General features: G+C 34.3%; 1 protein-coding gene across 2 annotated transcripts in view; it reads left to right on the top strand.

Annotated features, from left to right (window-relative positions):
* Nucleotides 1-23,902, top strand: part of CNTN1 (contactin 1) — a 382,939-nt gene that overhangs the window by 284,350 nt on the left and 74,687 nt on the right. For both annotated transcript variants that reach the window (XM_054444281.2, XM_063672630.1), the window contains exons 16-17: nucleotides 7,795-7,953; nucleotides 19,842-19,991. In XM_054444281.2, coding sequence (XP_054300256.1) covers nucleotides 7,795-7,953; nucleotides 19,842-19,991 — 309 coding nt within the window. The remainder of the gene's footprint in view (nucleotides 1-7,794; nucleotides 7,954-19,841; nucleotides 19,992-23,902) is intronic.

Raw genomic sequence — 23,902 nt, forward strand, 5'->3', positions numbered from 1 at the left:
GAGGGACAACCTTAAACTATATCAATATCAAGTAGAAGAATTATACAGGTTCATTTATCTTCCTTCAGTCTTGTTCTTATTTCTAACTGGGATCTAAATTTACCTTTATCAATATCAGAGGTTAAGAAAATTACCATATTCCTATTAAATGGTAGAGATATTTAATAAGATTCAGCTTCATCTTAGTACAACTTCAAACATCAACATGATCACACAACATTGATTTATATTTTAAAACAGGATATTGGAGCCATTGTCTTAGATAATTTTCAAGGCAAGAACAGGCCTGCAATAAATAATGAGACTTTGACATTCCTTGGTGAAGAAGATGTCTCCTGCCCTAATATGACTGTCACTCAGCAATTTCAATTTTATGTTTACTTGATTTAAAAAGGGAAGATAAATTGTTCTGAAAAGTTTTTTGTTTCCTTAACATTTCAAAGTTTTCATTGAAATTTGTTGTTTTGGTAAAAATAAACCGTGAACCACAGAATACTTGTACGTGGTGCTTTGCTTTTAATTACTTACTAGGGAATTACCAGTGGAAAAAAGAATGTCACCAGTGTTATTCCTACTTACACCAGTTCTGCAGCATGAATATTTATATTAAATGTATGTGCTATATGAATTCCCCAAAGAATCAGTAGTTTTGGGGGGTTTATTTCCAACTATAGTTGTTTAGAAAGCCAGTGTTTAAGAGGGAGAGAGCCAGTTAGGGCTACTATTTTAGTGGCACCAACTCAAATGATACGTGGGGTTTAGTCACAGCTACTTTACATCCTGTTTAGAAGTTGAGACACGAGGATCTTAATTTCTAGTCTTCTATCCAATTTGATTTATCAAAAAAATGAATCTTGATTATTGATTAAGAAAATATGGCCAGCTTATAACGTGTGAATGGTCATTTGGAAAATTTATACATTTTTTTCTCACTATCTTTCATCAAATGTCTAAATTCTTCTTCATTTAATGTTACATTTTTAAAGCAGAAATGACAGAACTGATTAACAACTGTATTTCTCCTCATTTTAAAAAATTAGTTTACATATAAATGAGAACTGAGTAAAAATCAAATCTATATTTTGTTCATACATAGGTATGTTTTTCTAAAAACATTAGTAAAATCCAGGAAAGATTACCAGATATATTTATAGCAATCAATAAAGAGTGGGAATGTATTGAATATGAATTTATAAATGGATGATGTGTTCATCTTTACTTATGTGAGTTAACACAGAAACAAAGATTTAAAAAGGCATGATTGGCTGGGCGTGATGGTACACACCTGTAATCCCAGCACTTTGGGAGACTGAGGTGGGTGGATCACATAAGCCCAGGAGCTCAAGGCCAGCCCAGGAAACATGGTGAAACCTCATCTCTATAAAAAAATAAAATAAAAATAAAAAATAAAAAAGCTATGATCAGTATCTTACAGTTTTTGTCATATTTTCCAAAATATTCACTTGTATACAAGTAATTCATATTCTCCCCAAAAAGAAAGGTCAGCAACGGAAACCTAATAACATTTTTGAATGTGATACTGACAATGCTGTTTTAAAAATATTTTTTTCAGGATAGTTGTTGAAAATTTGGTCTCATGGCAAATTGATTAGGTTCAGATTCTAACTTTGACATTTACTTGCTGGGTGAACATGGCCATTTTATTTAACCTATTCTTGTCTGTTTCCTCACCTGTAAAATAGGAAAAATAATAGCACTTACATCATAGGGTTATTGGTAAGAATTATAGAAGATTTGGCAGTGACTTCAATATAAGTACTCAGAAAAAAGCATAATTTTTATTAAAATATACAATACAAATTTCCCCTTTTTGAATCACTAATAATTTTATACCATGTAAATTGTATATTGTTAGCAGTTCATGTGCAAAGAGAACAATAGTGTAGACTTGTTGTCATCCAGGTAATTACTTGGAAGTCTTTTGCAGACAGGCACATTTAAGCTGTATAATCTAAATTTGAAAATGGATGTTTTCTCATTTCGAGTGTGTTATACCAGAAAACCTTGTCTTTGATCCCATCTCTGTACTCTGTCACTGATTAGCTATGTATCTCTGACAACAGCCCTTATAGACTTCGGTGTCCTTTTGTAAAATGGATTATTTATATATATTGGTTTTAGTGGACTCTTAAATGTATGTGATCTACCTTGAATATTGAAATGTTTCTATTATCTGTCTGTAGCACACGATTTAATCGTAAAAATGTTGAAAACATAAAGAAATTTAGAGAAAGAGAGTAGGGGTGTGGCAAATGAGACTCTGCATTGAACCATGAATGACAGGAGATCATTCAGGCCATTTCCCCAGTCCTTTACTAGGTAAAAAGGTGACAGAAACAAGTCTCAGTAGCTGTTCGTAGACTTGTTTTTAGCCAACTTTGAAGAACCCCCAAGGTAAGAAACATAACACTAACAAGGACTTTGATAGATCACTATTTTTGTATGCCCCATAGGTGAAATTTTATGGAACATTCTCAGTCAGCATTCTCTAAGACGGATTTTTAAAGTGAGAGTGAAAGAATATAATGGGTGCAAAACAAGAATAGTAAGAGAGGGGGTCATGCAAATAGGAAAGAAAGAATAGTCCATAGAGGCAGCCCCCATCTGAGGTACAGAAAGGTAGCCCAAAGACGGGTAGCAATTTGAACACTATGATTTTGAATGGGAAAATAAGAATCAAAAAAATCAACACTGAAGTTTGTCCTGCCAACTGCAATGAAAGAGGAATTCAATCAGCTGGATAGGCTGAGCACAATTAGTGGTGTCCACTCTTGATGAAATCCTGTCAGCATTTGGAAGAATCAGGAAACAGAAACAGCAGAAATAGTAGGGATATGATATATGAGTGTAACAAAATGTATTTCAAAAACTCGAGAGCATGGGGTAGGGGGAGGTGGTGACAAGAGGAGTGAAGATAAAACTGTATTTATAAAAGCATAAAACAAAAAGCATGCTTTAAATAACTTTTTATTCCCTCCTCCATATTGTTATTTTTCTCCTCTTTCACCTCTTTCTAACTCCCCAATATTAATGTTAGTGAGAAAAATGGATAAAAAGACTTTGCCAGGTCTAGTCAGAAGTATATTTCAGTTCTTTTTCCCCCGACTTCAGATCTTTAATAATTACAGCCAAAGAAAGAAAAAAATAGAAGACTAATTTGTCATCTAATGTATCTAGGCATTTAAAATTAGGTCACATTCGAACAGTCTTTTTCAACTGACCAATTTCTCTCTTTTATGTTAACTTTGGGGTAAATAGTTCTTAGAATCATTAGCTATCTGGCTGAGAACAGCCTAAGAAACTGGAAGGAGATATCAGTAAAGTAATAGTGAAATAAGCTGCATGCATCAGGCCATTTGCTTACATTTTCTCTGGTTTCCTGAAGGATTTATTGAGAGCACATGGTAATGGAAACTAAAAAAAAGAAAAAAAAAAAAAGAAAGAAAGAAACTCAGGGTTAGAATTGTGTATGGTTGGGTTTTTTTCATTGACAAAAGAATCAGAAGAGTGGTCAGTTCCTAAATGCCTTCCTTTGTGCTGAGAACAAAGTAGGTTTGTCATTTTATTTTCTACCTCAACACTTTTCTGTCCATTCTAAACAAAAAAATAAGCACGTAACATCAGCCTACACTGCTTGAAAACCTTCCTGCTGAGAGACACTGCAGGGCTGGCCCTGGGTTGAAGTCAGACTGTCCACGTTTGTCTCCGTGCTCTATTTTTTGCCACAAATTGATTCCTTAATACACAGAGTATCTTCACATTCCCAAATTTTCCTCACCTACATCAAAATTACTGGAAGACATTTTACTTTCTATGTTGTCCTATAAACCAAAGAGTATCTGAGACAAGTCTCAAGAAAGTTTATTTTGCCAAGGTTATGAATGCACCTGTGACAGCCTCAGGAGGTCCTGATGACCTGTTCCCAAGGTTGCTGGGATACAGTTTGGTTTTATGTATTTTAGGGGGACATGAGATATCAATCAGCACATGCAAGATGTACATTGGTTCCACCTGGAAAGGCGGGACAACTCAAAATGGGGGACTCCCAGATCATAGGTAGATTTAAGGATTTTCTGATTGGCAATTGGTTGAAAGAGTTATTGCCAATAGAAAATAATGTCTGTATTACCATACAGACTTGTGTGTGGTGGGAATCAAGGTTTTTCTCCTGCAGATGAAGCCTTCAGGTAGCAAGCTTCAGAAAATAGATTGTAAATGCTTCTTATCAGACTTAAGAAGTCTGTTCTATCAATAATTCCCAAAGGGAGGAGGGTATAATGAGGCATGTCTGGCTGCCCCTTCCCATCACTTCCTGAACTAGTTTTTCAGGTTACTTTTGGAATACCCTTGCCAAGAGAAGGGTTCCTTTCAGATGGTTGGGGGGCTTAGAATTTTATTTTTGGTTTACTGTCCCTGCTTTCTTTTAAGTAATAAGTGGTAAATGAATACTCTGTAAACAGATCCCTGACAATGACTTACAATGTACTAATTAATAACTCCTGCCAGGTAGCTAAGATTCTCAGAAATCTTTTAAAGAAGTAATGACAATAATAATATTGCTAATAGATAAGGTTTCCTGATGGCTTTCTATGTACCAGGCTGAGAACTACATGCTTTAAGGATATTATTTCAGTCCTAACAATCATCTGGGTGTTTTTTTGTTTGTTCTGTTTTGTTTTGTTTTGAAACAGAGTCTCACTCTGTCACCCAGGCTGTAGTGCAGTGGTGCAATCTTGGCTCACTGCAACCTCTGCCTCCCAGGTTCAAGCAATTCTCCTGTCTCAGCCTCCTGAATAGCTGGGATTATAGGTGTGTACTGCCATGCCAGCTGATTTTTGTATTTTTAATAGAGATCGGGTTTCACTATGTTGGCCAGGCTGGTCTTGAACTCCTGACCTCAGGTAATCCACCTGCCTTGGCCTCCAAAGTGCTGAGATTATAGGTGTGAGTTACCACACCTGGCCTAAAAACAATCTTTCATGTTCAGTTTTTATTACTCTTATTTTACAGATGAGTAAACAGGAGCTTAACTTTTTTAAGAAACTTGCCCAAGATAAATTAGGGCACAGAACTGAAAGCTGAGTCTATCTTAAGTCTAAAATCCCTGTTTTTTAATACAATTATGACTTTAATAGTATTATTTTTTCTCAGGCATTTTTGGGGAGATATTTGTAGGCAATTACTAGATGGAAAAATCTACTTCATATCAGTGGAACCATTATCGAGTAAGATTCCCATACCAGGGTTTTGAAAATACCAACCCACCCCTTTCCATTTGCCTTCTCAACTCCACCTCTTCATGATGATATAGTATTTCAAGACAATTGGAAAAATGAAGACTGTATTGTGGATGACAATTATGTTTACAGAACTGCCTGAACATTAATTATAATAATTTATCTATATACCAAATATTTATGAAGAACCTACCATAGGCCAGACATATATCCGAGAAAACAATGGACAAGTATAATTATAGTGTTTCGCTCAACAATATTACCCTTAAATGAGTGGATGACTGAATTATTATGCATATAATGTCTCGACAAATACACTAATAATATGCAGCTTTATTCTGACATTTATGAAATATTATTCATTTGACACCTCAAGAACATCAGAGAATAACAGCAGGGAAATGATTTACACTTTAATGGTTAATGACAAACCTATGATAATTTTGACTTAAATTCCCTTTAACATTTTCTGAATGCCATACCCCTATGCTCAGAAAAAGTATCTGAATGCATGCATTACAGGGCTTTTTCTTCATTTGAAAAATTATTTTATTATTCACCTCTAATTTTTTATTTTAACACTCTAAAATATTCTACTTAGTAATTGACTTAGGATGCTGCATTATGTGAAGTGATGAACTTCTTGGTTCTGATCAAGAATGTACACTGTATTTCAATGTGTTTTCTTACATATGAAAAATGCAGTATGTTCTCTCTGAATATCAAATGTGTTCTGTTATGTGTCTGTTTTCAATTATTTAACATTAAGAAGGCTAAGTATACTATTATAGGTTATAAATTTATAAAAGTTCGTTTGCTTTTCTTATATTTATATGTGATATATTTCCAAATAATAAAATTTACTGTCATGGATAGGGTATGTGTCTTGTGTTATTTTAACATTAGTGGTGACGTGTTTTTGTTGATCTGCACACACTTTCTTCCTTGGGACCACTATAAGGAAATGGGTGAAGGTTTGGGGTGTTGGCCATACCTCTGCAAATACCAATGTTCTTATAAAGAAAAAGGCCATCTAAGCTAAGCAACCCAACTGATATATAAATATAAAGGTATACATTTCAGCTGAAAGATAAAGACAAATGTCCTCTTTAGTATTACATTAATTATGAAAAATGATGGTGCTACTTAATAAAAATTATTGATTAATAATTATATTAAACATGCCTAAATCAGTTGGGGGTGGACTCCTTTCTGGTGCAAATAGAACAGGTGATATGCATGTTTAGTTATAAACATTCTGAAATGTCTATACTAGGAGCTGTCTATTAACTGAGAGGCTTCTTTAGCTTTTTACGTGATAGATGCCACTTCACCACTTAAAGGACATTTTTCTCTTATTTTTGTTTGTCTTATTTGAAGACAAAAAGCTCTTCAAAGCCCAAAAAGTTGTGTCTCATTTATCTTTTAATTTCTATTTCCCAGCACAGTCACTGTTGAGAGGATAAAGGAATCATATTGGTACTGAGTTATGAAGCATCTATGAAAACCTATTTTTAACATTGTTTTTGTTCTGCAAGAACAATTCTTCTAAGACTCTTTAATATAATTTGAGGTTTTAAGAGCATTCCTGGTATCTCTGAGTTGACAATTATTTTCTATATATTATATAAGTAGAAACATTTTTAATATTATTTATTCTTATGACTATAACTAACATGAAATGTGTTATGCAAAATGATACATGAAATGATTCTCAGAAATTTCCACTTCAAGTAAACTGAATTACCTATAATATTTAGAGTTATAAGAAAGTATGTGGGCCTGTGCGGTTGTTCACACCTGTAGTCCCAACACTTTGGAATGCCTAGGCCTGAGGATCATTTGAGCCCAGAACTTGGAGACCAGCCTGGACAACACGGTGAAACCCAGTCTTTGCAAAAAAGTACACACATGCACACAAAAATTAGTTGGGTGTTGTGGAGTGCTTGTAGTCCCAGCTACTTGGGCGGCTGAGCTGGGAGGATCCCTGGAGTTGGGGAGGCAGGCAGAGGCTGCAGTGAGCCATGATCATCCCCACTGCACTCCAGCCTGGGTGACAGAGTGAGACCCTAACTCAAAAAAAAAAAAAAATCACAAAGAACAAAGAGGATGTGTTCAGTCCTGGAGAGGCAGAATGACAATAGACCAAATGTTCCCATATCTAAACTGAATTGTGCTACCATCTCTGATTCATGCATTCAGCAAGAATTCATTAAATCATACTATGCTACAATCTGTGTTAGGTCCCCTTGGTGCCAATTGCATATAATGGGTCAGAGATTATTATATCTGCATAACAATGTCATTTTTAAATGATAGCATTTATCCTTCCTTAAAAAGAGACACATGAAATCATTCAGTGAAAACTACAAATGATATCACTTCTTACAATCTATATTTAAAAGAAATGCAGACACAGTGATTATATTGGACAAATGTTCTTTAGATTAATTGTTAGAAGACATTTTTGTATTCTAATGTGTGTTTGACTCACTAGATGGAATTCACTGATTCATTACCTAAATTTTCATTTCAGGCCCTCCAGGCCCTCCAGGTGGTCTGAGAATAGAAGACATTAGAGCCACTTCTGTGGCACTTACTTGGAGCCGTGGTTCAGACAATCATAGTCCTATCTCTAAATACACTATCCAGACCAAGACTATTCTTTCAGATGACTGGAAAGATGCAAAGACAGGTGAGTTTTATTTGTCTGATTAATCCGTGCATGTTTTCAAAGTGAATTCTTTTCTCAAAAACAAAAATTTGGAGGTTTTAAAAATGTCACTATCTACCTTGAAAGACTTTCTTTATTAAATGTTTTAAAATGTATTCTAATATTTTGGTAGTGAAGAAAATTACATGGAATTTACACATTTAAATGTGTTAAAGCTATAGAAAAAGAAGTAGCATTTCTAAATCAATATATAATGGAAAGCAAAATGAGGCCTCCTGGGTTTGTTGAGTTTTGTGTGAGATTTACTGCCCCAAAATCATTGGGAAGTCTATTTTTGAGCAAATAGCATTTATAGCATATTATTTATGACCCTTTTTATTTGGGTATATATGTACTATAGTTCTGAATTTCTAAAAAGCCACATTGATCATAAATCTTAAATTAAGCATCCAAATCTTACTACTATAACCCTTTATGTGAATGATCTCACCTTGTTTGAATTTCCTCAAAACAGATTTTTAAAGACATTTTGGATCTTTCAACCTTTTTCTTTTCTTATATTAAGATTTTCTAAAGTTGATTGGGAAAAATTAATTAAGAATAAGTGAGTACTTTCCTTTGTCTGCAATTCTGCCATTTGTCATGACTAGCCTACAATATCACACATTAATACATATATTTTTTCCTGTAAAATGGAAGATTGAAGATCTTTTTGATAAAATAACCTGTTTATCTTTGTAACTTTTGACAATATTTTTAAACAAACTTGTCATTGCCAGAATTCTTTAAGACGGAAAAGAGGAGACATAGAAATATTTTCCCAGTTGTCACAAGAGGAGAAAAGAGACACAAGTGTGAGAATAAATTGTTCCTCCTTTTTAAAAAACTAAAAAAGAAAACTCTAATCTCCCAAATCTGCTTTCATTTTAGATTTATCTTAACATAATGGAAATCCCATTTCCCAAATGCCAATATTTGTATTGCTCACTAAGATGTTTTAATTTAAATTTACTTCTATTTGATATTTCTCTCCCTCCAGGGAAATAAATCAAATATAAACTTGAGGTCTGTTGCAAGAATTTAGGATATATTTTAACATCAGATGATTCCCCACTTAAGTGTATAAAGTTGCAATAAATTAGAAACAGGTGAAATATTTCCATTACATTATGTTTATTAAGAATTATCTGTAAATATTCTTGAGAAAATCAGATCATCTGAAAAATAATTTTAAAAACTTTTTAAATACTTTATAAACTTAAAGCATGGGCAGTTTCTACTTTTCTGAAGAGAATGGAAAAGTATGATAATAATGAAACTATTAGAAATCTAGTCACATTAAAATAAATAAATGGTTTAAATTTGGTTTGGCCCTGAAAAAAGAAATACTAATTGCAATCATTTTCATTATTTATGTATGCTTACTATGTAGCTCAATTTAAATATGCTTCTTATTTTAAAATATCCACTAGAAAGTAAGCTCCACGAAGGTAAAAACTGTTTTATTCACTGTTCTATCTCTAGCACCTAGATCAGGGCCCACAGTGCTCATTCATTAAACATGTTTATTGAGTCCCCACTGTGTGCCAGAACCTATGCTAGATGCAGTATGTATAGCTGAGCAGCAGTGAACAAAATAACAACCACAAAACCTGTCTTCAAGGAGCTCATATTATAGTAGAAGAGATACCAATACAGAATTAAAATATATAGTAAGTCATGTGGTGATGAATGCTAGAGAGAAACAACAGAAAAGAGGAATGGGGAGGTAGGAGATGTGTTTTAAATAGGGTACTTCTCATGTTCTCACTCATAGGTGGGAATTGAATAATGAGAACACTTGGACACAGGGTGGGGAACATCACACACCGGGGCCTGTCTTGGGGTGGGGGGAGGGGGAGGATACCATTAGGAGATATACCTAATGTAAATGATGAGTTAATGGGTGCAGCAAACCAACATGGCACATGTATACGTATGTAACAAACCTGCACATTGTGCACATGTACCCTAGAACTTAAAAGCATAATAAAATAAATAAGTAAATACGGTACTTCTGATATTAGTAATAGCCACTGCTGCTTTCTGAAAGTTCCCATTTCCATTATATATCTTTTCCAATTCTTCTACTTTCATTGAATTTGGGTCTTTGAATCCAAAGTATGTTTTCTGTTGGACACATATAGTTGGATTTTTCATCCAGTTTGATAGTCTCTGCCTTTTGATTGAATTATTTAATCCATTAACATTTAATGTTATTATTGATACAGTTGGATTGTAGCTGCATTGTACTTTTGCTTTCTAAATATTTCACTATTTTTGTTCCTCTTTTCCTTGTTCACTGCTTTCTTTTGGAAGAAGTGAGCATTTTCTAGTGTAACATTTTAATTCCTTTGATGATATTCACTGTGTGTGTGTGTGTGTGTGTGTGTGTGTGTGTGTATATGTATGTATGTATAATCCTGCTCCAAAGGGAAGTTTATATTCACTATACATGTGTATATTCAAACACATACATATTTAATGAATACTCTAGGGCTTACCAGATACATTTGAATTTATGAGAATAGGTTTTATAATTTTATTAGCTTAAATTTCAGTGAATATGAAAGTGTTTCTCCTACATAGTTCTATTTCATTCTTCCTCTTTTGTGCTATTACACTACCATATATATACTATATATTATATTATTATATTAATAGCATATATAGTATTATAGTAATATATATTACTATAATACTGTATATTAATATTTTACTATATATGCTATATTATAGCATATTTTATTATATGCTATATGCCATATATAGTAATATATTGCTATAATAGCATATAATATATGCTATTAATATTTAGTAATATATTATTAAATATATTACTCACACACAAAAGAGGATTAAATATATTACTCACGTACAAAAGAGGAAGATGAAATAAAGCTATCTAGGGGAAACACTTTCATACTCAGTGAAATATATATAAATATATATATTACATCTCTATATGTCACAAACCCAATAATCTTATATTAATATTATCACTTTCTATAATTGTTTGCCTATTAAACCAATATATGTTTGTTTATATTATCCTTTGTTAATTTGTCTGTTATATTATCCTTTATATTTACTACTTCCAATCCTCCTCACTTGTTCATGTTGATTTGAGTTTCATCTGTCTAAGTCTATTTTGCATTGCTATAAAGAAATATCTGAGGCCGGGTGATTTTGAAAGAAAAGAGATTTATTTGGCTCACAGTTCTGCAGGCTATACAAGAATCACAGTGCCAGCATCTGCTTCTTGTGAGGGCTTCAGGAACCTTTCATTCACGGTGAAAGCAAAGTGGCTTGTCACATGGTGAGAGAGGGAGCAACAAAGAGAGAAGCAAGGTGCTAGGCTCTTTGTAACAATCAGTTCTTGCATGAACTAATAAAGCAAGAATTCACTCATTATTGGAAGAAAGGCACAAAGTCATTCATTGGGAATCCACCCCCATGACCCAAACTCCTCTTATTAGGCCCCACCTCCAACATTGGGGATCAAATTTCAACATGAGATTTAGAGTGGACAAATATACAAACTATGTATCACCATCTGATGTCATTTCTTTACAACTTTGCTCCTACCTGTCCCCTTTGTGCAGCTAGTATCAAATATATTACATTTAAATATATTATAGATCCAATAACACAATTATATATATATATATATACATACATAAATGCACAACATATGTGTGTATATACATACATATATAGTTTTCTAGAATTACTTTTAAATAAAAGAAGATAGAAGAAAAAATAAGTATTTATACCATCTTTTATAATTATAAAATTACCTTTACCAGTGCTCATTATTTTGGGGGAGTTTATTCAAATTGCTGTTTGGGATCAACTACTTTCAACTTGAAGAACTTTAATTTTTTTTTGTAAGATAAGTCTTTTAGTAACAGTTTCTCTCAGTTTTTGTTTATCTAGGAGTGCATTTTGCCTTTGGTTTTAAAATATATTTGCTTGGATATGATATTCTTGGTTGTCAGTTTTTTGTTCTTCTTTTTCACTGTTTTGAATATGTCATCTTAGATGCCTTTTTCAGGCTGAGAAGACTGTTTTCTATTCTATTTGCTGAAAAGTGTCTCAAAATCCCTTTATATTTACCAGTATATTTATTATATCTGGGTTCGTCATTCCTTTCTGTAAAACTGTTTTTTTATCTGGTATAATTTGCACTACTGAGAAACTTATAGCATTTCCAATTGTTCAGGTTGTTGGACTCAAAGGTTTTTACATTTTTTCTATCAGAAAATGTCTTTAATTTCATCTTTAAGTGTCATTTTTGTTTCCTACAGAATCCAAATTGCTCTTCATTTTACTTTGATCACTTTAAAAACATTGTTCTGTTGTCTTTTGTCTCCATTGTTTCAGGTAAGAAGTCAGTTATTGTTTTAATCATAATTCCCTGTACTTGATATGTCCCTTTTATGTGACTGCTTCAAGATTTCTTTTTGTATTTGCTTTTCAGCTTGATAAAATGCATTTATCCTAATGGAGCGTGGCTTCTTGTATTCTTGGGTTGATATTTTCTTCAACTTTGGAAAATTCTTAGCTATTCATTACCTCCTCAAATATTTCCTCTGCTCTACTCTCTCTTCTTGGTTTCTCTTGACACGTATGTTAGATTGTTTGATGTTGTTCCACAGATAATGGACAGTGTGTGTGTGTGTGTGCACGCACATGTGTCTGTTTATCTGTGTGTCTGTGTTTCTGTATGGATAATGGCTAATTTCCTCTCTTGCTTACATAGATAATTTATTTTGCTGGATTCGGTCTGTGAATAATCCCATTAAAATACTTTTGATCTACTGCTTTATTGTGTTCAGGAATTTTTATTTCTAGCATTTGGCTGCTTTTAATATTGTTCACATAATATTCCATGGGAATTTCCTATTTGTTTATACAAGTTGTGCATGTTTTCCACTTGACATTTTTACATACTTAACATAGTTATGCTAAAACCCTATCAGATGATTTAAACATCTAGACCATCTTAAAGTCTAGCTCTGTTGATTTTTTTTCTTTCTTGACAGTGGGTCATATTTGTTTGCTCATGTGTCTGATAACTTTTTGCTCAATTCCAAACATTGTGTATAGAAGAACAGTGATTACTAAAGTAAATATTAATTGATGTCTGGGAAAGTGCATGTCATTACTTTAGGGACTGAGTCAATCAGATTTGTGGTTGAGATGATCTGAGCATTGTTGTTAGATTCAGTTTAGCACAGGCTTCAAGTAATTTGAATGTATGATCAGACCTTCCTACATATCTGAGTGTCTGGAGGTTTTCCCATCCTGCTATCAGATTTCAGCAGACTCTTCTACGTTGGACCCCACAGAGGGCTCTTTCAGCTCTCCTGCTTCTGCCCAGATACCTGCTGCTGATAATCAGTCTAAAGCCCAGAGTGCTCGGGCTTTTTACTCTGTTCTCCTTCTCTTCCCTTAGACTTCAACAGGTCCAAAACACCTGTCCCTCACAGAGGAAGCAGATCTCTCTCAGCACTCCTGCCACTATCTCATGTTTGTGGTATCGGTGCCCCAGAGGGAAGTCTTTTTTGGCTCTTTTGTTCTGCCCCAAAACTTTCTTGAGTACACATGATGAAGGCCTATGAAAAATAATTGTCAAATTACTATAGATTCTCCTTGTTCTTTGATCTCCCCATGTTTTTAAACAGCCATACCAGCCTATACTTTTTCTGTAAATATCTGTTAGAAGTTAAATTGTTTTCTTCTTGCTAACATCTGTGACTACATACTTCTTTCATCACTGTTCTACCAATGATGAATTTTAGTCCATTGTGTCTTCATAAACTCAGCTCTCTAATGGGCTTTGAAAGATGATGGTTTATAGATTATCTATGTGTTCTTTTTGTTAGTGTACTAGTGAAGTTTTCTTGTGACTGCATCCTAAGTGGAAGTGAAAAATATTTTCTGCAACAAACACAGAAATAAAAATCATATGGTTTTTATTTATGATGTGACCACCAGGAAACAAAGGTACAGGATTAAATTCAGCTTCATGAAGGTAAATGCTTAAGATATGAAATAAATGTTTCAAAGATATCAACTTTCAGTGTTCCAAAGATTAAATTTAGAATAAGGAGATGAAGAAATAGACTATGTACTTTTAAGGCAACTTGTAAATTTTACTTCTCTTGGACTGTTTTTAGCGGATGGACAGCAGACAGCTTGATGCTGTTCCTGGAGTTCTACAAGATGCTCAGGTCGTTGTTAGAAAATTGGGTTTGATTCTATGCTGCTACTTTCAGAGGACAAATTATAGAATATTGTTAGTGATGGTGTGTGTGTATGTAAGAGGATGTTGGCCAGAACATGAAGAGGCATAGTAACCATGCTATGAGAAATAGTTAAGAGAACCTGGAATAGATTATCCAACATGAAGAAGAAAATATGTTTATATTTAAATTTCTGTCTTATGTAAGACTGAGTTGATTATTAAAATTTTTCTGCAGTTAACATCTTTGCACATAAATGTTTCTCTATACTTTAGATTATTTCCCTAAAATAGATATTCGTAAATTAAATTGTTGAGTGTAAACAGCCAAAACCCATGAGCTATATTATATAATCACTCTGCAGTAAAGTAGAACCAGTTTTTATTCCCATCAGCAGTATTTGAGTATCTCTTCTGCCATATCTTTACCTAGTATTAGTATTATCTTTTTAAAAATGAAAACTCTCTAGGTTTATTGTAGGACAGTATCCTTTTTTTTTTTTTTTTGCCTTTCTGTTTCTTTGGTTTTTGTAGTTCTCATTTCAAACATGAATTTCTAGATTTTTATGAGGCTACCTTCGTATTTCCCTTAGAGAAGTATCAAGGATTCACACCTTCTGAGATGCCAGAGCACAGCTTGCTTTACTTTTGCTTCACGGAAATTTGCCTAACCTATGGCTCCTTCCAGAGTCCTGCCAGGCGATCTATGGGTTGGGTCTGGGACCTGTAACATAAGGCTGAGTAGGTGCGTTATAACCAGTGAGAAGCCTTTAAATGCTAATTTCCAGTCTCAAACAGACACCTGAATTTTTATTTAGAATCTCTGAGTGAGTAGGTTTGTTCTGCATACTTTCAAATATTTGGGTTTTAGATTGAAATGGGGGACATCAAAGATTCTGCTTGTGTTCAGATCTTAAATACCAGAACTTACTCAGGTAACTTGTAAAAGTCTACAGTGGAGGGGCTTACACTGGCTGGAGTTATTCTTGACACAATCTGCTTTTTAGTCCTGAAGTCATTCTGGCTGTTTCCAAAGCTGCTCAAACAATTAATCAGTGTGCTCTAAAGGCAGGGTACCACGAGCATGATTTCCAGGCAACTAAAATACAATGAATTATTGGTCTTATGATACCCATGAGGCTTGATTCTCTTTTCCTCAAAGAATGGTGAGAAACTTCTTTTTATTCTAAGCCTTACGGCCTCAAGGCATTTGTAAACAGATCTTTGAATTATTGCTTATAGCTGGTTGCTAAACTGAGTACTTTGGCCTAAGTACTAAAGTAAGAACTAAGGTCTCCTGCTTTATATCTCTTTGCTTAAAATTTACACTAAAAGTAAAACAAATTTTTAAAGAGCTACCCATTTAATATACAAAGTTTAGTTTTTTTAAAAAGAGAGATGCCTCTAACAGGCATTATACTGTTAAGATCTGATTTTTCACTGCTGAGATTAACTGTATGGCCTGACTCAGAACTGACTCGGTTAAAAATCAGGTCTAGAACAAGGTCTGCTCCTGATCCATCCCCAGTATTTGCCTCCATTATGCAAAGTACTTTACTCTCTTTCTGGCTCCAAGAATAACAAACAGGTTGCAAGGAACTTGGCTGAAGAAAAAGGACACAAAGTCTCTCTGTTCCTGTTTCTCTTCTTCATTTGGCTTGAGGCATAAATCTGCTTCCAAAGCAAAGCTGACTTCTTTAGGGAGCAGGCCTCTGCTCCTAAACTGCATAGGTGATTTTGGAAGCAGTAAAAAAAGAAGAAATAGAAGAAGAAAAAAGGATCCAATAATTCCTACCAGGGCTTAAGGAATAGGAGAGAAGATTGCATTAAGTACAAGTCCATTTATGAAAACATTTAGGGCTCACAATAAAACATATAAAATGTGTTTTAAAAGTAAAACCATGTTTTTAAAAAGCATACAAAGCGGCAATAGAAGAGATAAATGAGAATCAACTCACAATTGAAGGGAAAGGAAGAAACCTTAAGAAGATGGAGTAGTACTATCTGCTTTAGACAGGACAGGACAATTTATGGGCTGAATACATGACAATATAGAGTCATGGAGTGATGGATATTATGTGGTGGGGCAAGGTAAAAGAGTGCCTTCCTTCTCTTACCTGCCTGATTCAAGGATGAAGAAGACACTAAAGTGATTGCTATAGACAAAGTTATACTTCTTGCATTGAGACACTGTCCACTCTAAATAGACACAAACTTTAGAATCTGTATTACATATATATTTTAAGCAAAAATGTATTAAGTACTTCTATTTGTAAAACATCATGCTGGGCATACTAGGCCCTGAGGGGTTTCAAAACATGAATAAAAAGTAGAAGAAATGTATATATGGCCACAAATGACAGCTAGGAACATACAAGGGGGAGACAGAAGAAGTATATTGAGTGTGGGCCTGATGTGGACCTAGCCAGTCTTGGAGTTCCATTTGTAGTGATGATATGGGCTACTTAGCTAAAGATAAGAGCTGGGAAAATTGACAGAATGTGTTTTAAATTATATACTTCTGATGTGGTTGGGGTCAGAAGTGCCACCCAGATTTGCAAAAGTGAAAGCAGCTTAGAGAGAAGAGACACTTTTAATTCTTGGTACATCTTTTTAAAATGATAGATGTTAATCATGTTTTTGCTAAATTATTCCTACTACTTACATAGATGGTTTTATTGAGGGGATATTATACCTATCTACCAAAATATGTTTGTTTTAGATATTTGTATTCTCGTAGGTACCAATGTTTATATAAATTATCAAGAATAATAATAATTGGGTTTGTTCTAAAAAGAAGAGTTGTCAAGCTATTAGCAATCCTGGTGGGAATACTATTTTTAAATATTTACAGCAAATTCCTTCTTTAATAATTCAGAATGTCCATTCTGGAATTCCATCCCCTTAACTTGCACTTCGTTTTCCCCCTTTGAGAGAGTTTTTTGCGTCTTTGGACCAAGGGCTTCTTCCTAGGATCCACCTGCTTGAGGTCATGACTCTGAGTCTGGTTGCTTATTCATCCTTTCTTCATCTCACTCGTTAAAATCAAAGCCTTGGCTCCTCAGCTGGAATCCAGATCTAGCATAAAATGACTCCTGTTGACTTTTCTTGCCTTACCTACCATCATTCCTTCACATATTTTTGGTGGCCAACTATGATCTTCTACTTTATGAAAATGTCTTCCCTTTGTTTGGGATATTTTCATACTGGATCCTCACACTTTTTACATGCACTCAAAATCAGTCAATCAACTGCAGCTTCTCCACACATCCACCTGGTTCTTCTTTGTCTGTCCTAGCAGATACCTGCCCTTACCTGTTGACCTCCCAGCTTCCTGGAAAAGCTCATTCTCTAAAATACTTCCAACATTTCCATCCTTCAAACCCTTAAATTCTGCTGGAGTTTTGAGACTAGGAAGAAGGGGAGCAGGTCAGACTGCCTCAAGCCTACTAAAACACTTTTGTACTGTACACCCCTCAACCCCTGCCAAACTCAATAATTATAAACTCACAAATAGCTCCATCAGCTTCTGCCTTTAAAGTTCAGTATTAGTTTTCTAGGGTTGCCAACAAATTAACATAAACTTGTTAGCCTAAAACAACAGAAATTTACTCTCTCATAGTTTAGAGACCAAAATCAAGGTGGTGGCAGGGCTGCATCCTCTCCAAAGGCTCCATTCCTTGCTTCTTTCAGCTTCTGGTGGCTCCACATGTCCCTTGGCTTGTGGCTACTTCACTTTCATATCTACCTTGGTGGTCTCATGGCCTTCTGCTCTTCTAGGTGTGACTCTTCTCTGTGTCTTTCTTTTATAAAGACATTTGTCATTGGATTTAGAGCCCACCTAGATAATTTAGGATAATCCTACCCTAAGATTCTTAACACTTACAACCTTAATTTGAGGGTCTGCCAAGCATTTTTTTTTTTTTTCATATAAGATGACATTTACAGGTTCTGGTAATTTGGACATGGACATTTTGTGGGCGGAGAAAGGCACCATTTAACCCAATACAGCCTGTTTTCTATAAGGGGTTAAAATCAATGAAAAGTGTCTAGTAAAAAAGGGCTACCTTGGCTGGGCGTGGTGGCTCACACCTGTAATCCTAGCACTTTGGGAGGCCAAGGTGGGTGGATCATGAGGTCAGGAGATCAAGACCATCCTGGCTAACACGGTGGAACCCTGTCTCTACTACAAATACAAAAATTAGCCGGGCGTGGTGGCATGAGCCTGTAGTCCCAGCTACTCGGGAGGCTGAGGCAGGAGAATGGCGTGAACCCAGGAGGCGGAGCTTGCAGTGAGCCGAGATCACGCAACTGCACTCCAGCCTGGGTGACAGAGTGAGACTCCGTCTCAAAACAAACAAACAAACAAACAAAAAGTCTACCTTACTCAGCATTATCACTTCACTCCGTAAACAGCCCTTCACAAACCAAAACTTTACTTTACTTCTTTCAGTTACCTAGAAAAATGTCCTTATGCATGTGAATTAAAACAAACAGGTTCCAATTTGGTGTGAGGGAAGAGTGAAAGAGATAGGAGATAAAGAGGTAGAAATCCTTAATAAATCTTAATAAATCAAAACAGAGGGGAAGGTAAAGGGAAACTTTTAATCAGAAAGTCAAAAATATATGTCAAATCTACAGAACAAATCCATAACAAAATAACAAATTAGATGGCAAAAGTAGTATCTAGCAGAGTTAAAATTATGGCAGGGTGAGATGGGACAGTCTGAGCCACGCGAGAATTTGTCCAAAAGTAGAAACTGGATGCTGGGATGCTTAGCATTTATTGTGTTGATGGACACGTCATCTTTAAAAATTATGTATTCATGGTCTACATTGCCAGATAAAACTTCCCTAAATGATAAGATATTGAGTCATAGACAAGCCTACAGGTACAGGTATTTATAGGTTGATTATTAGAAACACGTGGAAATATTTGAGGCAAGCTTATAATAATGCACAGATCTGCCTTGGTTGCATGTTTTATTATACCTTAATTAAATAAGCAAGCTAAGATCACATTCCACCCATAATTTATCATCTCATCTATATTAGTATCTAGTAGCATGAATTCTGAGGGATACTTAACAAATCTTAATAAAATTATTATGACATTTATTATCACTTGTCCAAATGATTTGAGTATAAATCTACAGAACCAAGTAAAAAGGATATAAACATTAACCTTTTCTACCTAGTTATAAATCGTTTGCTAGCCATAGACTATATCAGTGGCAATACATAAAATTTTGCTGCTCCAATTGTACCTTTATCTCAGGAAATCTTTTTAGATTGTACCTTCAGAATACAGCTCCTTGCTATTCAAGGTGCAGTTCATGGACTAGCACCAAGCCTGGAGGCTTGCAGGATTGCAGACTCCCTGCCTCAAACTTACTTACATAGGTGATTCATATGCATATCACTCTTTGTAAGTTTATTATTTATTAAACCTCTTCTCTTACTCCCTTGAACTTAATATTTTGTCATTCCTAGTTGTAGTTTTTACTTCAACTCTGTGTAATATATACCATTCTCCCTGAAATGGTAAAATAAAAATGGAAGTTAAAAAAGTGATAAGTTAATCAACCTATATTCTCTATTTACTATTTATTTTATTTAGATCCCCCAATTATTGAAGGAAATATGGAGTCAGCAAGAGCAGTGGACTTAATCCCATGGATGGAGTATGAATTCCGCGTGGTAGCAACCAATACACTGGGTAGAGGAGAGCCCAGTATACCATCTAACAGAATTAAAACAGATGGTGCTGGTATGTATATAGAAGAAACTTGAAATTTTAAAAGATTTACAGTGCCACTTTAATATATGGTTGAGTGTATTTGAAATTAATGCTCTGAGGTAAGTGATTCATCTAAAAAGCATGTATGTGTATTTCACTATCAAGACAGTCAAAAATCAAAAGACGAAATACGAAGTTTACGGATATTTTACATAATTAATATAGAGGAAGAGGTAAATAGGAACTACTGAAAATGCCACTGGAGACCATTGGAATGACATAAGTATTTAGATTATAAACTTTGATGTAAATTCTGAATCTTAACTAGGCAGACTCTTGCTTGATTAAACACGTTTCATGATTTAGGAGGTTCATAATTTTGTGTCTCCCTCGAACTCGTTTATAACCGAATGGCCAAGTCAGTGGATATTTTATGGTAAATACCAACTGCAATTAAATAGCCTTTAGAGCAGGAAATACTCTATTATTTTTTCCTTCACCCCTGTATTACTAAGGAAAAATGTTGTTCTGATTCTAATGATAGCTCTTCTTTTATTATTCCCTGTATCAAAAAAAAAATGTAGCCTCTCTGAGCTCATTTGACTAGGACTTGCCAAACTTCAGTGTTTTAGATGGTGTAGAGAAGATTTAAATGAATGACAGAGTTCCATTAAAATGCTACTGTGATCTCTTAATATCACTTCTCTACATTTCTGCTTACCTCAGTTCCTTGGCCTAACTTCTAAATATAGTTATGAGTTCTAATGTCTTTATTTTTAAAAGTAATTCACAGGGACTGCCATAAGTAAACTATCTCTTAAAGTTTCATGTAATTTAATGTAATTTATTAGATAAAAATGATAATTGTGAAATTAAGGGGCCAAAGCACTAAAATACCTGGTCTGTGTTCAATATTTTCACATCCATTTCATTTAATCCTCATAATAACATTTTGACATAGGTAGTCCTATGCTCATGTTCATTAATGGGCAATAGACTCAGAGACACTAAATAGTTTAAGTTAATATGACTAATTGTAAGATTCAGAATTCAAATTTAGATCTGACAGCTGTTCTCATACATTGAGCTTTCTCAAAGTCAGCTTCTCAAGCAGGATTCTAGAAACACATCTATTTATATGAATGTTTATTAGAGTTCTAATAGAAACTTAGATTTCATCCTTAACTATGATACTAGATATGACCTAAACACTAAATTTTTTGTTTTAGCATATCCACCTACAAAATGAACACTAGTATTTGCTTTTCTCTACCTCACAGAAATTTCATCAGGATATGTACGTAATCTAAGATGAATCTTTATAGGAGACAGATAACACATAGCCAGAATTCTTGTGTTTGGTTTTTATTATTATTCTCTAGAGCTACGTGTATTTGTAATAGAGGCTTCTGTATTATGGACGGAACACTGTTTCTCTTTCTTTAAAAACAAAAATAAAAGGAAACTGTGGCATGATCCCACTGGTGGTTTACCTGTGTAATTTTATACTGACAGATCATGTATTTGATTTGATTTAACAAGCATTCACTAAAATTGCAGAAAAATACCAAGTGATTAAATTGGTCTAAAAGAACATCTCAGGTAAAATATTTTTACTTACCTATCTCAAATACAGACCTTTAATCATGGAGTTTAATTAATTTTCTGTGATTTCTTGACTAATACAATATGACCTAAATCTTAGCTGAACACCATTCTTTGAAGTAAAAATAGTCAGAGAGAAAGGATACTTTCTTTGGCACTGATAATAGATGTAGGCCTCCCTCCTTCTTTCTTGGAATTTTGTTGCAAATATTATCTTTATTATTTATCTCAGAAAATGATTTATTTACAATATATAGGCTCATCATCTAGACATGATTACCATAAGATCTGTCTTAAATTATTTTTTAATCTCAAAGTAGAAGTGACAACATTAAATATTTTTTAAGAATAATAACAACAAAAACAATGTCTCGGAGAGATTCAATCTAATTCTTTCATACCTAAATGTCTGAATATAATTTATACTTAAGATCATATCTAGAGCTGGTTCCACGGGGTAATGGTGAACACTCTGGACTCTGAATACTTAAGATCATATCTAGAAGTGATATGCTCACTATCAGTGGTTTGCATGTAACTCTGAAGAATATTTACCATGATGTCTACTTATCCTTAAATGTTAGGAAAAAATTGTTTCCAAGTAATATCAAACCTAAAATTTTGGCACAGTTGTTACTTTAAACCAACTTATTTTTGTCATCACCTTCTTTAGGCATCACCTCTTACATTACATTTTCTCAAATGGTATTTTGTTAAGGACTTAGTTCCCTATCTGATGTGCTTACAAAATAACTTCCCTTACAAGCCATTAGAGCCAAGGCCAAAAGCAAACACACCTATTCACAGAATAAGATACAACCTTGTAGTGATATGAGATGATTCATTCTTCTCAATTGTAAAAAAAAAAAAAATTAATTCTGTAACTTCTAACACATTTGTTAATCTATCATCAGAAAATAGAGATATTTGATTAATAAACTCATTACTATAGTTTACACATTTGCAGTATATTGTCAGACACAGTGCTTAGTTCTCTGTTTGCATTGCTTAAGTTAATTCCCACAATAACTTTATGAAACAGATGAGGAAGTTAAGATTACACCCAGCTAATGTGAGGCAGAGCCGGGATTCAAATCTAGGTGTTTCTCATTCTAAAGGCTTTGCTCCTAAACTACTTTCTGAAGACAGTGGGCAGTATTGTGGCTCTAGGCCACTGATCCTTTGGTGGAATGCTGGCATTATTATCTAAAAGCTATGTAATTTGAGGCACATTACTTAACCTCTGAGCCTCACTTTTTTTTTTTTTTTTTTTTTAAGACAGTTCAGTGGCTCTTTTTTTGGAGTGCAGTGGCACAATCACAGCTCACTGCAGCCTTGACCTCCAGGTCTCAAGCTACCTGCCTGCCTCAGCCATCATAGTAGCTGGGATTACAGGGGCTTGTCACCACGCCCAGCTATTTTGTGTGTTTTTTGGTAGAGACTGAGTTTCTCCATGTTGCCCAGCTGGTCTTGAACTCCTGGGCTGACGCAATCCACCCGCCTTGGCCTCCCAAAATGCTGGGATTACAGGCATGAGCCACCGGGTCTGGCCTGAGTCTCACTTTTTTCATTTCTAAATGGGAATCATTTATCTTAAGGGATGATTTTTATGTTTACAAACATATTAGGAAAGCAGTTAGCACTACAATGCATAGTATTTGCTCAATAAAATTTATTATGCTATTAAATTTCCTTTAAAAATTTAATATGCTTACAAGAAAATATGGTCTCCTGTCTATTTTGTAATGGATTACCCATTTAGCAATACAATTCCAATTTTTATAAGCATAGAAGAAAGATCATATAATTTTATGTAATTTTCAATCATCTTTTAAAAATCATTTTATGTATTTGATATAAAATTCGACAGAATTTCTCTGACTGTTGTTTTGCCATTTACTTGCTTTATTAAAATTGAATATGCATAAAATTGGACATTTACATTTTTCATTTTTATAAGAAAATAAAAATACTTTCTAAATGAGGGATGTTTGTCTTGTCATGTACCATTATAACAACTCTCTAAGAGATGCCAGCATACGTTATGTGGGACAAAGGCTGGTTCCCATTTGATGGAAAGGTTCGTCCCAGCCTCATTATGCTGATTGAAAGACATGACATTATCCAATGCCACACATGCCCTTATCTGTCCAATTACTTAATGTTAAGATCTCAGTGCACACTTGGTTGCATTCTTTGGATTCAGACAAGTGCATTATAAAATGGATGCTCCCAAATGAAAAATTAGAAGATGTATTTGTAATTCATTTTAACCCATTTAATTTTGATTGTACAAAAGAGATAACAAAAGTATCCTTTGAAATAATGTGTCATTG

Source organism: Pongo pygmaeus, chromosome 10 (genome assembly GCF_028885625.2).
Source record: "Pongo pygmaeus isolate AG05252 chromosome 10, NHGRI_mPonPyg2-v2.0_pri, whole genome shotgun sequence".
Classification (NCBI taxonomy): Eukaryota; Metazoa; Chordata; class Mammalia; order Primates; family Hominidae; genus Pongo; species Pongo pygmaeus.